This window comes from Otolemur garnettii, unplaced genomic scaffold, assembly GCF_000181295.1.
Source record: "Otolemur garnettii isolate 467f Iridium unplaced genomic scaffold, OtoGar3 scaffold00028, whole genome shotgun sequence".
NCBI lineage: Eukaryota > Metazoa > Chordata > Mammalia > Primates > Galagidae > Otolemur > Otolemur garnettii.
Window position 1 is genome coordinate 5,597,639 of NW_003852423.1, and position 16,512 is coordinate 5,614,150.

The 16,512-nt window shown below is 39.1% G+C and overlaps 1 protein-coding gene and 1 non-coding gene across 3 annotated transcripts in view; both read left to right on the forward strand.

Annotated features, from left to right (window-relative positions):
* Nucleotides 1–10,189, forward strand: part of KLHL7 (kelch like family member 7) — a 75,662-nt gene extending 65,473 nt beyond the window's left edge. For both annotated transcript variants that reach the window (XM_003788497.1, XM_003788498.2), the window contains exons 9-11: nucleotides 893–1,094; nucleotides 6,517–6,614; nucleotides 8,752–10,189. In XM_003788497.1, the coding sequence (XP_003788545.1) occupies nucleotides 893–1,094; nucleotides 6,517–6,614; nucleotides 8,752–9,035 (584 nt within the window). In that variant the 3' untranslated portion in view covers nucleotides 9,036–10,189. The remainder of the gene's footprint in view (nucleotides 1–892; nucleotides 1,095–6,516; nucleotides 6,615–8,751) is intronic.
* LOC111724890 lies at nucleotides 3,343–3,449 on the forward strand. The gene has a single exon (XR_002773105.1). It is a non-coding gene; the product is annotated as a U6 spliceosomal RNA (small nuclear RNA).
* Nucleotides 10,190–16,512: the final 6,323 nt, after the last annotated feature.

A 16,512-nucleotide genomic window follows, 5' to 3' on the forward strand; every position in this document is an offset into this window, starting at 1 on the left:
GCTCAAGCGAGTCTCCTGCCTCCGCCTCCCAAGTAGCTGGGACCACAGGCGCCCGCCACAACGCCCGGCTATTTTTTGGTTGCAGCCTTCATTGTTGTTTTGGCGGGTCTGGGCTGGGGATTCGAACCCACCACCTTAGGTGTACATGGCTGGCGCCTTAGCCGGTTGAGCTATAGGCGCTGAGCCATCAGATAATTTTTATATTTTAAGATATGGATTTACCAACTGTGACCTGCTATTTTTCCACTGTATATAAACATTTGAAGTTTGGGTGATTCCCATCATGCACAACTGGGCCAGAAGACATATATTTTTCTTTTCTTTGTTTTGTTTTTGTTTTGAGACAGAGTCTCTGTCACCTAGGCTAGAGTGCTATGTAGTCTGCATAGCTTATAGCAACCTCAAGTTCCTGGGCTCAAGCAATCCTCCTGCCTCAGCCTCCAGAGTAGCTGAGACTACAGATGCTGGCCAGGACACCCAGTTAATTTTTTCTTTTTAGTAGAGACAGGTCTCCCCCTTGCTCAGGCTGGTCTGGAACTCTTGAACTCAAGGCATCCTTCTGCCTCACCTCTGCCTCCCAGAGTGCTACGATTACAGACCTGAGTTATCGCACTCAGTCTGTTTCTTGTTTAATTTTTCTTTTGAAATGAAACCATTTTCTTTTTCTAAATTTTATTTACCAGTAGGTAAGTGTTTCCAATAGACTGCTTTTTGAATGTTTTCCAAAGTCTATACAGATTTATTGGCTTCTTCGTTAACTGTTCCTACCTTTTGTTACTATTTTAAAAAAGACTTTACAACCCTAAATTCTTCTTTCCTATAACTGATGACTCAGCTGTACAATCAGTTCACTCCAAACACACAAGCATGATAGGGCCTTTTTCTTTTACAGGAAACTCAGCTCTGTATTTATTTGAGTGCTATGATACCAGAACTGAAAGTTGGCACACTAAGCCTAGCATGCTAACTCAGCGCTGCAGCCACGGGATGGTGGAAGCCAATGGCTTGATCTATGTTTGTGGCGGAAGTTTAGGGAACAATGTTTCTGGGAGAGTGCTTAATTCCTGTGAAGTTTATGATCCTGCCACAGAAACGTACGTATCCTTTTAAGACTCTTATTTCACCGTAAATTATATTCTGTAATATAATTGGTAAGAGAAGATATCAAAAGTCAGAACCCATCAGAAAAATTCAGTTCTTGTTTGTTTGTGTGTTTTTTTGGTTGTTTTTGTTTGTTTAAGATAGTCTCACTATGTCGCCCTGGGTAGAGTGCTATGGCGTCACAGCTCACAGCAACGTCAAACTCCTAGGTTTAAGCAATTCTCTTGCCTTAGCCTCACAAGCAGCTGGGACCACAAGCATGCACCGCAACACCTGGCTATTTTTTTTGCAGTTGTCATTGTTGTTTTAGCTGTCCCAGGCCGGGTTTGAACCTGCCAGCCTTGGTGTATGTGGCCAGTGCTGTAACCACTGTGCTCCGGTCATCAAGCCTGTCTGTCTGTTTTGAGACAGGTTCTTGTTTTGTTTCCCAGACTGAAGTGCAGTAGTAGCACAGTCATAGCTCACTCTAACCTTCATCTCCTGAGCTCAAGAGTTCCTCCCTCCTCTGCTTCCTAAGTAGTTGAGACTACAGATACCTGCCACCATGCCCAGCCCCCCAAAATTTTTTTTTAATTTTCCAAGATGAGGGCCTTGCTAGGTTGCCTATACTGAGCTCAACCTCTTTGCCTCAAGCAATCACTCTGCCTCAGCCTTTAGAGTGGCTGGGATTACAGGGACAAGCCACTGTGCCCAACAAGAATATATTAGCAGTTCTTGAGGAAGAATGTACATAAACTTTTGAATGTGTTTGTGTCAGTGGCTACTTAAAATCTGTACCCTTCCTTAATACCTTAAGAAATGACTTGACCCTATGCCCCATGGGAGCCCCTCTCTTTCTGGTCCTCTGTGTGCAGCAGATGTCTATGAATAAGATATGATTTGTCAAAGTCATGAAATATTTGTGTCTCCAAGGTGAGGAAATGGGGGGGGGCTTATGACTAGTAGTAAATTTTCCCTTAAGTAGAAATATTACATATTGGTTCATGGCATTAATAAATCATGCAAAATAAAATTACTCCTAAAACAACTAGGAAACAGCTACTTTGAAAACAGCAAAATGCTGAAGAAATAAATGGGTAATAAGTTTTTCTGTCCTTGGAAAGCCCATTGAAGGGGTCCAAATAACTGAATACTAAGTGGGGGGTGGTTAAATGCATAGTAAAGCTAATGAGAAAATAAAATAGATGATATCCCAGTCATACCATTTGTAAATATAGCCAAAGAGCTTTATTAAGAAAAGTCACTTAATGATATGGCCTGATTGCCTATTTGTCCTTTACCAGAACAATTTATTGGGTGAATATGTTCAATTTGAATGTTAATCCAAAAAATTGCACCAAAACTCTTGTGCTTTAAGCTTTATATTTAGGAAATATTGCCAGACTATAAAACATAGAAGTCTTCCACTCCAGCTACTGCTTCTTTTTCTTTTTGAGATAAACACTTAATTATTAAAAGTGATCATTTATGCATATAAATCTATACTTATCTATTTGCGCCTGCTGCTTATTTTAAAAGGATTTAAGGAAACATAATTCTTTCCCAAATAAAAAAGCTGTTACAATTGTTCTTTTCTGGGCCAGGCAACTCTAAGAGGCCAGCACAGGTGGATCCCTTGAGCTCAGGAGCTAGAGAGCAGCCTGAGCAAGAGCAAGACCCCATTTCTACTAAAAACTAGCCAGGTATTGTGGTGGGTGTCTATAATCCCAGCTACTCAGGAGGCTGAGGCAAGAAGATCACTTGAGTCCAAGAGTTTGAGGTTGCTGTGAGCTCTGACACCACAGCACACTACCCCAGGGTGATGGAGACTCTTATCTCAAAAATTAAAAAAAAAAATTACTTTTTTCTCCTTTTTTGCTCAACTAATTGCCAATGCAAGGAAAAGAAGTGAAAGCAACTTGTCTTGAAATTTATCTTTTGTTAGAGTGTAGAGACTACAAAATCTCTTAAGGTATCAAATGTACTGTTTACTAGTATTTTTCAAAATATACTTTGCACTTGCCAGGGCAATCTGAGGCTATCCTTTATCCATATCCTATTATACATCAACTCATCTATATATCTACCCCCATCTTGTCCCAAACCACAGACAGAGAGATATATACCAACTATCTTCCCTTCTGTATGAACCTCTACCTTACTTAAACCCTATACTCAAAAGGTATTACAGCGTACTTGGAAAATTGTAGACTGATTCATCCTGCTGCCTAATTATTTTTTTCATTTCTAAAAAAAATCTTAGTGCTTGCTTCGGCAGCACATATACTAAAATTGGAATGATACAGAGAAGATTAGCATGGCCCCTGCACAAGGATGACATGCAAATTCATGAAGCATTTCATATTTTTATGAAAACAAAAATCTCTTAACGTGGAAACTACAGCTATGTAACCTAAAGATGCAGGCAGTATCATTGGAAATCAATGTATTTTTGTTCATAGTAGCAGAGAAAAAGTGTAAAGGAATTCTGCAGCCTCTATTTTTTAGAACTAAGTGAATATTCTGTTACAGAAATATTTAAAAATTTAGAAGATCTAGCATTTCTTTTGTATATATTGAACTTACGTTAAGTTCAAAACTTAAATTTGAATTCTCTGTTCTTTTCACTAAGTTGTCATAAATGAAATGAGCTAACCAACTCTCAAATAAGTTATATACTATTATGATTTCCTGTATAAAATGCAATTTAGCTGTCTGTAAGATTTTTTTTTTAGAGAAGGGGTCTTATTCTGTTGCCCAGGCCATAGTGCAGTGGCATGATTATAGCACACTATAAACTAGTTGATTTTTTCTTAAGAATTTCCTTCCCAATTTTGACATTTTTCTTAAGTGTTTTATAACTAGAAAGTGTTTAATTAAGCCTATAGACCACAGAAAAACAAGTATCACATATTTTCACTCACACGTGGCACCTAAAAAAGTTGATCTCATGAGGTACAGAGAAGAGTGGAAGTTGCCAGAGGCTGGGTAAGATGGAGGGTGAGGAGAGGCGTTTTCGTGGGCACTGATGTACAGTCAGAAAGAATATCAGTTTTTAAGAAAGGAGTAAGAGGAACTCATAATAAGACCCTTTTTTTTTATTTTTTTATTTTTTTGAGACAGAACCTCAAGCTGTCACCCTGGGTAGAGTGCTGTGGCATCACAGCTCACAGCAACCTCCAACTCCTGGGCTCAAACAGTTCTCCTGCCTCAGCCCCCCAAGTAGCTGGGACCACAGGCACCCATCACAACACCTGGCTATTTTTTGACTGCAGCCGTCATTGCTGTTTGGCAGGCCCGGGCTGGATTCGAACCCACCAGCTTAGGTGTATATGGCCGGTGCCTTAGCCGCTTGAGCCATAGGCGCCAAGCCCATAAGACCATTTTAAAGGAAAAATCTGAAGAAAGGAAAAGAAATTAAACTGAGGAAAACAACATAGTTTGCATAGTCAGAATGTTAAGAAAAACTTCTAAACATTAGACCTCAGATTGTTTTGAAGTGACAAGCCTCACTGAAAAAATTAAACAGTGTATTTCAGATCGGAGAGAACAGAAACCCAGTACACACTGTGCATGTGAATTATAGGAGGAAGGAGAATTTGGGAAACTTGTAAAGCTTCAGTAGATGTGAGGATACATGAAAATATGCTCTCCCTTTATGTCATTGACAGTATTTGGAAAAGAGGTATGTAAATTGAATTTTTCTAAGTCAAATACTGTGTTCAATGCACAATGGACAGCTCATGCTGTAGAGCTCACGATGGCGTGGAGAAGCAGTGGAGACCTGGGCCTTCCCAGCTTTCCCACTTCTGTGCTACTCATCTCAGCTGGATGAGCTGAGTACCCACCTCACCCTGCAGAGTACACTCAAGTGAGTGGTGACTGCCAAACCACTGTTAAAACAAAAAGCAATACATAAATGTAAGGCAACAAAAGAATTGTTAATACTTCAGAGTTGATCATTATGATCTAATTATGTTTTATAAAGTTACAGTTATCAAATTGTTTTAAAGAAAAGATATAGGCTGGGTGTGGTGGCTTGTGCCTGTAATCGTAGCACTCTGGGCAGCCAAGGCAGGCAGCCTGAGCTAGAGGGTGACCCTGTCTCTACTAAAAATAGAAGCATTAGCCAGGTGTTATGGTGGGCACAAAATAGGGAGGCTAAGGCAAGAGGATCACTTGAGCCCAGGAGTTTGAGATTGCAGTGAGCTAAGATGATGCCGTTGCATTCTACTGTGGGCAACAGAGTCAGACTGTGTCTCAAAAAAATAAATAAAAAATAAATTATATACACACACACGTGTATGTATATGTTACATATATATATATATACATACATATACATATATATATATATATATATAGTATATGAGCATTAAGAACACAAGCCTGTATGCCAGTACCACCTTCATGATCACAAATGTCAGACACGGGACCATATTCAGAAGAGACAGGAGATTTAACCTCAGAAAAAGTAACATCATTACATCATGATCTGGGTATATGTGTGGTGCCTCTACCTGTGAATTAATATCCTTTAACAATATCCTTTAACATTTCTGTCCACATTTTATATTTTCAGTTTTGTTATTTATAATAATGATTATGAACAGAGAAAAATAATATAAATTATGGAACTTCACAGAATAACAGTTCTTTTTTATCAGAGCTGTATGAAGTTTTAGTATAGATTTAAAGATAAATGTTGTCAGTAGTATCAAATACTACTGATTTGCTGATTGCCTGATTCCCATTATAAGTGTGTTTTACTTACACATATGTAAATATTAATTAAAACCTCATGATGGAATTACTGCCTTATACAGTCTTAATCATTTTCTCCTTTTTTGTTGCCATTTTATAAACTACTGTAAACCACAGGAAATGGATTTTTTCCAAAGATGTGTTAATAGTCTCCAGACATCCCCATTTCTTATATCCCATTAGAAGTAAAAAGAAAGTATCCAGTATACTCAATACCAATATGAAGCCAGTAAACAAACAAATATACACCCCCACAAGAGAAAAATTCAATTCAAGTTGGGTTGGGGTGGGGGAGGGGAGAAGGGGATTGGTGCTCCCACCTAATGGGCACAGTGTAAGGGTATGGCACCCCTCCTGGGTACAAGACACAACTAAAAAAGAGACATTACCTAACAGACACTGTAACCTAATTGTACCTTCATATTAATCTGGAAATTTAAAAGAAAAAGAAGCAAAAAGAATAAAATTCCTGTTTACTCAACCTATAAATAAATTACCCATAATCACTGTTAAGCTTTTGTTCTCTGGCCTTCCAAACGTTTTAGGTATATGTACACATATGTGAGTAGTAAATAAGTACTTAATTAAGATAATAGCCCTTTCTTATTATTGTAAAAGTCCTTTTACTTCCTGTGAACAAGTACATGAAAACCTTTCTTTGATGTTTTTCAGATGGACTGAGCTGTGTCCAATGATTGAGGCCAGGAAGAATCATGGGCTAGTGTTTGTAAAAGACAAGATATTTGCTGTGGGTGGTCAGAATGGTTTGGGTACGTAATATTAACTCACTGTCCTATTTTCCTGATGAATATGCTGATACTTCCTTAAATTATTGAATCATTTCTTTCTTAAAATCTAGATACAAGCATTTACCATGTATACCATTATACCTACTTTTATAGTTTCTAGGAACATATTTGATGAAACACCGCAGGACATGAAACATCCCTGTCTATGAAATGTTAGTAGAGGCCACTAGTCATTGTGGCAATCTCAGATGCCTCCCATCCAGTCCTGGTTGCTCCCTGGGGAATGGTATTAATCCAGTTTAAGAACTATTGAGCAGTAGAAACATTTGAGCTTTTTTTTTTTTTTTTTTTTGAGACAGAGCCTCAAGCTGTCCCCCTGGGTAGAGTGCTATGGCATCACAGCTCACAGCAACCTCCAACTCCTGGGCTCAAGTGAGTCTCCCGCGTCAGCCTCCCAAGTAGCTGGGACCACAGGTGCCTGCCACAACACCCAGCTATTTTTTGGTTGCAGCCATCATTGTTGTTTGGCGGCCCAGGCTGAATTCAAACCCGTCGCCTTAGGTGTATGTGGCTGGCACCTTAGCCACTTGAGCCACAGGCGCCGAGCCGAAACATTTGAACTTTTAAAAACATTTTAAATACAAGCTTTAAGACTTGTGTCCAGGTTCTAAATGGCCGAGTTTCCTAAACATTTTAAAATATGGCATGAAAACATCAATATTATTTTTTAAATGACTAATTTTGGTCTTTTCATTTTCTTAAATAATGATGTACTAAAAACAATCTTAACGGCCAGGCGCAGTGGCTCACACCTATAATCCTAGCACTCTGGGAGACCAGCGTGAGCAGCCTGAGACCAGCCTGAGCAAGAGCGAGACTCCGTCTCTAAAAATAGATGGGTGTTATGGTGGGCATCTGTAGTCCCAGCTACTTGGGAGGCTGAGGCAAGAGAATCACTAGAACCCACGAATTTGAGGTTGCTGTGAGCTATGATACCAGAGCACTCTACCAAGGGTGACAAAGTGAGACTGTCTCAAAATAAATAAATAAAAACAATCTTAAGTAATTGTGTTAAATAACAGGGATTCTGAACTGAATCTAGAGATTATCCACAAGCTTCATTTTAGTCAGTATACTTAACATAACATTACAAATGACTTCTGTCCCTTCACTATCCCCATCCCTTGCTATTTTCCATAAACTGATAAAAGAAGGAAAAGGAAGGGCATCTGCATAATTATAATCAAAGGTAATAGAAAGGGAGATCACTGACGAGATTACTTTTTGATTTTTCCAGAATAAAGACATGTAGAATATTTTTAATTTTGTGGGAAAAAATATTGATATCTAAAAATTAAATTTCTAGACCAGGCTCATGCCTATAATCCTAGCACTTTGGAAGTCTGAGTCAGGAGGATCACGGGAGGCCCTCAGTCCAAGACTGTGGTGAGCTGTGATGACACCACCGCACTCCAGCATGGATGACAGAGCAAGACTGTTTTAAAAAAAGAAATAAAATAAAAGTAAAATAAATTTCCATTGTGTTAAAGAAGGAATAGGAATTTAGATAGTAAATATGTGAGCATTCATTATAAAATTTTTTTTGTTTGTTTTTGAGACAGAGTCTCACTGTTTCACTCTGGGTAGAGCATCCTGGTATCACAGCTCACAGCAACCTCAAACTCCTTTGCTCAAACAAGCCTCAGCCTCCCAAGTAGCTGGGACTACAGGTGCCCACCACAACACCCAGCTGTTTTTTAGAGATGGGGTCTTACTCTTAGAGATGAGGTCTTACTCTTGCTCAGGCTGATCTCGAACTCCTGAGCTCAAACAATCCACCCACCTCAGACTCCTAGAGTGCTAAAATTACACATGTGAGCCATTGTAAAATGTTTATAGCTTTTCTGTGTGTTTGAAGCTTTTATAATAAAACGTTGGAGAGGCTCAGCGCCTGTGGCTCAAGCAGCTAAGGCGCCAGCCACATACACCTAAGGTGGCGGGTTCAAATCCCCAGCCCGGGCCCGCCAAACAACAATGATGGCTGCAACCAAAAAATAAATAAATAAATAAAATGTTGGAGAAATGCAAAAACAAATTACTATTTTAAGATAATTGTTCATATGGTTTTTCATGTTGTTCATGTTTTATTCTCTTAAAGGTGGTCTGGACAGCGTGGAATATTATGATATCAAATTGAATGAATGGAAGATGGTCTCACCAATGCCATGGAAGGGTGTAACAGTGAAGTGTGCAGCAGTTGGCTCTATAGTTTATGTCTTGGCTGGTTTTCAAGGTGTGGGTCGATTAGGACACATTCTTGAATATAATACTGAAACAGACAAATGGGTCGCCAATTCCAAAGTCCGTGCTTTTCCAGTCACAAGTTGTTTGATTTGTGTTGTTGATACTTGTGGAGCAAATGAAGAGACCCTTGAAACATGAAAAAGGAGTAGACTTCAAGACTTCTTAGACCCAAAACAATATGGCCACCAGTGCTTTGTTCCAAGAGTTTGGTTATGATTGTTCCAAGAATTTGGTTACAAAGTTTTGGTTCGATGTTGTGGTAAAGTTTCAAGTGAAGTAAGGTCCCTATAAAATATTTCTTTTATGTGGATTTCCTTACTTAATTCAAAGACCATATTTTAGCTGGCCACATAACCAAGAACGTATCTAGCAAGAAAACTTGAAAACTTATAAAACATCTGGTGAAAATATGAATTTCTTGAATGAATTTCACATTTGTAACTATGATTTTTGACAGAGTAGGAGATTGGCTTATCAGAGAAGCAGCCTCATCTTAGCTCTAGATTTTATTTTCATACATCACAAATATGCTATGTGGTTAGGTCTGTCTGTTTCTGTTCAATCAAGAACTAAGAAATAGTATGAGTTGTAAGTCAAGATGGGCAACTGTGAGGGAACGGCTTAGTCTCACATAATTTTGCTTGTCTTCATTTGTTCCATTTAGTGCCAAATGTATTCCATTTTAAAAGCAAGCCAGAGTGAATCAAGGTATATACAGTTTCTCACAAAACTTCACACACAGATTTGGGGACTTACTCTGTCCAGCTCCTCGTGAAGTATATTCAATCCATTGAATATATTCCATCTTTTTAACATGAAATGTCAGTAGTACCCATCATTAACTTAAGTCACTCTTTTACTTGATGGATAAAAAAGGATTCTGCTTCTTCAGTCCTCACCATTAAGTAAAATCCAATCATAAGAATGATTAACTAGCAAAATATAAAGCTGTTTATGGCAGATTTCTAGATTATTAGAAAAGCAGTGATTGTTATACCATAATTATCAGTGCTGACTTTGAATTTCTTATGGATCAAAAAGATAAATAATTTCTTTTCCCTTAGCAGAACACACCAACTCAGTTGTCTCTTAAAGTTTTCTAATAATATGATTTAAATAGATGTCATTTCCTATTCATTGTTTTTATGTGGTTAATAAATCTTTTACAAACCCCCCTACTCATTTCTGTCCTTGTAATGTTTTTGCCCTTTCACTGTGTGTGGAATGAGCCATGTAAAACTGTCACCATCGATGTTTTTATCTGATCATATTAAATATTTTTTAACTTAAAACAGACTGCTCAGTTCTATTCCGTCTTCATTTTAAATGTGCAAGGTAATGGTTATTAGAATTTGTGAAGCAATGTCCTGTTTAATTTTCATGGTTTTCTTTATTTGGAGGGTATAATAGTTTTAAACCCTAAAAATGTTTAAATTAAAAAGGAATTAGAAAACATATAGGAATACTTAGGTTGGTATTTTTAAATTTATATCACAGCTTTACTGAGATATAATTCACATACTATACAATTCATTTCTTTAAAGTGCACCATTGAGTGGTTTTTAGTGTATCCACAGAGTTGTGCCATCACAATTTCAGAACATTTCCTTTACCCCAGGAAGAAAGCCTGTGCTCATTAGCAATGACTCCCTATTTTCCCCTTTATTAGTTTCATAGGGCTGCTATAAAAAATTACCACAAATGTGGTATCTTAAAACATTAGAAATTCATTCTGTCCCAGTTGAGGAGGCCAGAAGTCCTGAATCAAGATGTCAACAGGATCGGTTCCTTCTGAAGGATATAAGGCAGATGGCCTGTGCCTCTCCTCCAGTTTCTGGCCGGTGCCAGCAATCCTTGGTATTCCTTGGCTTGTAGCTGCATCGCTTCATTCTCTGCCTGTCTTCACATGGTCTTTTTACCTCATTTCCCTACGTCTTCACACTGTGTTCTCATAAAGACATCATAGCCACCCCCTCCTCAATTCAGTATGACCTTGTTTCCAAATGAGGTTACATTCTAAGGTTCTGAGCAGAAATGAATTTTGCAAGGAGACTATTCAACCCAGAAAACCCTTCTAAACACCCTAATCCTAGGCAACCACTAACATACTTTCTGTCTCTAGTTCTGACTATTCTGACCATTTTGATATAGGAATTTGAATTTTGCACTTTACTGTCAATATGTGGGGGGGGGAGTTGAGGGCAGATTATCATTTACAATATGGTTATATTAACTTAATATGATCTCCCTTATTTTAAGTAGATTAGTCTTTTTAGACTGTCAACTAACTAGAACACACTATAACAAGTATATAGATTAGTTTGATGTAGGTTATAATAAGTTTTTTTCTCATAGTAATCTATCAGAATTCCTAATTAGTGTCTATTCTGTTAATACCAGAATGAGTAAAAGTATACCATATTGACAAGTACATTTTCTACTACCCCCCCCAAAAATCCTATATTGTCAAGTGCTCTACTTTCTTTTTAGTAGACATTTGATATGTTATTGTTATATCTTTTGCAGTGACACTATTGTGATGACAGCAGTTCAGTTCATACTGTCAAAAACTGCAATTTGAACATGAGAGCTTAGCATCTTGGGAAAAAATAACTTGCTATAAAAAACAGTAATTACAATTGTGACTTTGTGGCCTAGCTTTCAAAAACTTGACAGTCTCATGAACAATTTTGAGTCATAGATTATCTTGCTATATCATTAACAAAATTAAGATGAGCCATTTAGTAAATAATTATTCAAGCAAGCAGCCTATATTCCTTTTGTATTATATATATTCTGTTACCGTGAAAAATTGTGAATTTGCTACAGCCAGAGTAAAGGAGATCATTGAAGGAATTTTTGCTTTTTAAGATTGATACTCTTAACATATACCCAAGACTTCAGAAAAATCCGGTTTATTCCAACATGGCACCAAAACAGCTCTCAAATCCAAATAATTTCATAACATAAAAGGACTTTATAAGTTGCATCATTCAACACTCGATAAATTTTTCCTTTAAATATCCTCCTTCCTCTACAGTCACTTCAAAAGACTTTTACAGCTTGAATCTACTTTCATCTTTCTAAGTTTCCTCCTTTCCAAGATGTTTTAAACTACTCTAGGAAAAAATCAAATAAAAAAATACTCTGTGTGGGAAAGTTGTGTAGTATATATATTATCCTTACTAACTAGAAAGCTTTTTCACTTTCCAAAACTTGATGCCCTCATAACAAAGATGTAAAATGGGGTTCAAGATCTAGAGTCTTATAAAGGGTACCCTGGACTTTATCTTCCAGCCCTCTAATTAGTTCCCACTATCCATGTTTTCCAGAAGCATTTTCTTTTCGTGATTGCTCTTTTCCATAGTTAGGTGTTCTTGTTCATACTATCTCTGAGAATATTTTCTTTGACGTTTTGTATACCCTTATGGTATGTTTTTGTTTCCTCTACCTTCATTTTCTGTTTTCTTCATTCTTTCCTGTTGGTCTATGCTCAAATATATGGTCCCTGGCTGTACATTTTTACTGAAAATAAGACACTTAAAAATTGACAACTTGGAGGGTGGAGGCAAGATGGCAGACTGCAGCCAGCTTTCCACAGAGGCTCCCGTCCAGAAGGAGAGTTAAAAGACAGAAGTTTAGCAAGTCAGCTGATGGTTTAAAGCTGAGCCAAAAGGGAAGATTGAAGAACACACATCAACCCTGCTGAGGCAAGCTGCAACCCCAATGATAACAAAAGTACAAAAGGTACTAAATCCATGGCCAAGCGGATGGGAGTCCCCTCCCCCATGAGAAGGGCTCGCAGTAAACTCCATACAGGCAAGCAAGCAGAGTTCAAACATCCTCCCATTCTATCCCACGGGAGAGACCCTCTAAAAATTGGACCTCCTATACCTGCTAGGTTGCCATGGCATTCCCTGCCAGGCATAAAGCTGTATACAACTATATATATTCTCTACCTGCAATTTTGAACTCCCAGCACTCCACTCTCACCTCGAAGTCTGGGAGCCTATCCCCAGTGGAGTCCAGATTCTTGGGCATTTTCTCGAGATGTATAGACGGAACAGGGGCTGTTTCTGGTCTGTGCTGATTCTGCGGCACAGGAGTGAGGAGAGGATGGTCAGCTGAGAAGGAACCACGCAGGAGCGGCAGCAGTGGGAACAATAAGGCTCACGATCCTGAGGCTTTTCTGAACAGACACACTGTCTCTCTGGGAAACCAGAGGAAGCTAGGCATCTTCTCTGGTAACAGCCACTGAAGGAACAGATCTCCCTGTAGTAAAGGGAAGGCGGCCTGAGGCAGTAGCAGCTTGGGCAGAGCTTAGGGACTAGAATATACGCACACAGAGCTGGCCAACTCCCGCTCCAGGGCTGAGCCAGAGGACTGCTTTATGGAGGCTAAGATGCACCTGGCCCTCAAGGGATCATAGCTGAGACAAAGGCAGGCAGACAGAGGCTAGAACTGACAGCTTAATTGTTTGCCACTGGCTGGGCCTCAGTCACGGTTTCTGTCAACTCAAGCAGCGTCTGATCCTCAGGGGACATCTGCAAAGTTGTTCTGTCCTGTTCTGCCAGCAACATCAATCAGGGGTGGGGCTGGAACTGAGTGAACCACCCCAGCCTCCATTAAGCACCCGAGGTTGTCAGGCCACACCTCCCCCTACCAGATAGTGGCAGAGAGCAGTGGCCTGGCTCAGGACATATGGATCTCCCTGTCATTCAGGCAGTTGTAAACCCCTGGAGCATCTGCTCATTGCAGGGAACTGGGTCACAGCCCTGTGGGGTTAGCAGTGACTGGATGTAACACAGGTGTAAGGTGGGGAATGAGGCATCAACCTTCCCAAACTAATTTATTTGCTGGGTGGGTCCTTCTGACCTCACAGAGCACCAGAGCAAGTCATACTTGAGCTGCCAGCAGACTCCTGCTGTCTAGTTGCCGGAGACCTTTTGAACTCTCCCACCTGAGACCAGTGCTGACTGGGACAATTGATTTGGACCTCTTGAACTGGGCCAATCACCCAAGGACTATCCAAAGTGGTACTCTGGTTGTGTGGTTGCGGGAAGGTTTGATTTTCCTTTTCCAATTGTTGCCTGTGGGGGGCGGGATGACTTAATTGCTGGTATTTCTCCACAGCTGAAACTTCAACCCAGAGTAACTGATTCACTAGGGTAGGACAGAGACCAGCTGAAAACAAGACAGAGCCACATAGCCCCAGCACACCAAGCAGGCCCCTAGGTACCCAGGCCTAGCACTGTACTGGTCTTTGGCAAAGCTCTAGGGGAAAAGGTACAGACCCCAGTCCCAGCTTTTGGGCAAAGGACTAGTTAACCACTACTCCTGGAGCCCCCAACCCAACCTCTCCTAATCTGCTCATCTAGCCAAACGGTATAAAATAAGCATGGGGCAGTATCAGCAGAAAAATTCCAGTAACATGAATAACCAGAGTAGATCACCCCCACCCACCCACCCAAGGAAGGATATGGCAGGTGCAATTGAAGACCCCATTCATAAACAGATGGCTGAGATGTAAGAAATTGAGTTCAGAATCTGGATAGCAAAGAAGATCAACAGAATGGAGGAAAGGAGGGAATTAGAATTTCAAGGAATTATGCAAAAGATGTCTCAAGAATTCAATGATTTCAAAGATAAAATGACCAAAGATTTTGACACATTGAAGCAAGAGCTTGCAGCCCTCAAGATCTGAAGAATACAGTAGTATCCCTTAGCAACAGAATGGAGCAGGCAGAAGAAAGGATCTCTGACACTGAAGACAAAGCTTTGAACGTGCCCAGGCGCTCAAAGGGGAAGAGAAATGCAGAGCAAAAACAGATCATTGTCTCAGAGAGCTCTGGGATAATTCAAAGATAACTAATATTCACCTTACAGGAATCCCTGAAGGTGACGAAGTTGCTTCACAAAACACAGAGGCTCTTCTTCGTGAAATTATGAAAGAGAACTTTCCAGACATGCCAAGAGATTCTGAAATTCAGATAGCAGACAGTTTTGGAACCCCAGCACAACTCAACCCAAATAAGACATCCCCCAGGCACATCATAACTAACTTCACTAAAGTTAATATGAAAGAGAAAATTCTGAAAGCAGCTAGACGTAAGGAAACCATAACCTACAAGGGTAAGAATATTAGAATGACTGCAGATCTCTCTGCTGAAATCTTTCAGGCTAGAAGAGGGTGGTCATTGATTTTAATCTCCTAAAACAAAATAGCTTTCAACCTAGGATCCTGTATCCATCTAAACTGAGTTTCATTTATGATGGAGAAATTAAATACTTTAATGACATTCACATGTTGAAGAAATTTGCCATAACTAAACCAGCTCTCCAGGATATTCTCAGACCTATCCTCCATAATGACCAGTGCAACCCTCCACCACAAAAGTAAACAAACTCACTCAGAAACTTTTGATCAAATTCCAACTTCTACAGTGGCGAAAGGATTAAAAATGTCCCCTGGTCTTTTTAAAAACTCAATACCTACAGTTTTACCAGGCTTATCAATATTCTCAATTAATGTGAATGGTGTAAATTGTTCTCTAAAGAAGCACAGGTTGGCTGACTGGATACAACAACTCAGGCCAGATATCTGTTGCATACAAGAATCTCATCTTACCTTAAAAGATAAATATAGACTCCAGGTGAAGGGATAGTCATCTATATTCCAGGCAAATGGAAATCAGAAAAAAGCAGGTGTTGCAATTCTATTCACAGATACAACAGGCTTTAACCAACAAAAGTAAGCAAGGATAAGGATGGTCACTTTATATTTGTTAAGAGTAATACTCAATATGAAGAGATTTCAATTATTAATATTTATGCACTCAACTAGAATGCACCTCAATTTATAAGAGCTACAGGCATGAGCAACTTGATTTCTTCCAGGTCCATCATAGTTGGAGATTTTAACACTCCTTTGGCAGTGTTGGATAGATCTTCCAATAAGAAGCTGAGCAAAGAAATTTTAGATTTAAACCGAACTATTCAACAGTTGGATTTAACAGACATCTACAAAACATTTCATCCTAACAAAACTGAATAAACATTTTTCTCATCAGCCCACAGACCATACTCCAAAATCAATCACATCTTAGGGCACAAGTCTACCTCAGCAAATTTGAAAGAATAGAAATTATTCCTTGCATCTTCTTGGACCATCATGGAATAAAAAGTTGAACTCAGTAACAACAGGAATCTGCAGACACATACAAAAACATGGAAGCTAAATAACCTTATGCTGAATGATAGCTGGATCAGAGATGAGATCAAGAAGGAAATTACCAAATTTTTGGAACAAAACAATAATGAAGACATGAGTTACCAGAACCTCTGGGATACCACAAAGCAGTCCTAAGAGGGAAATTTATAGCACTGCAAGCCTTCCTCAAAAAAATAGAAAGTGAGGAAGTTAACAATTTAAGGGGACATCTCAAGCAGCTGGAAAAGGAAGAACATTCCAATCCCAAACCCAACAGAAGAAAGGAAATAACCAAAATTAGAGCAGAATTGAATGAAATTGAAAACAAAAGGATTATACAACAGATCAATAAATCAAAAAGTTGGTTCTTTGAAAAGGTCAATAAAATAGATAAACCTTTGGCCA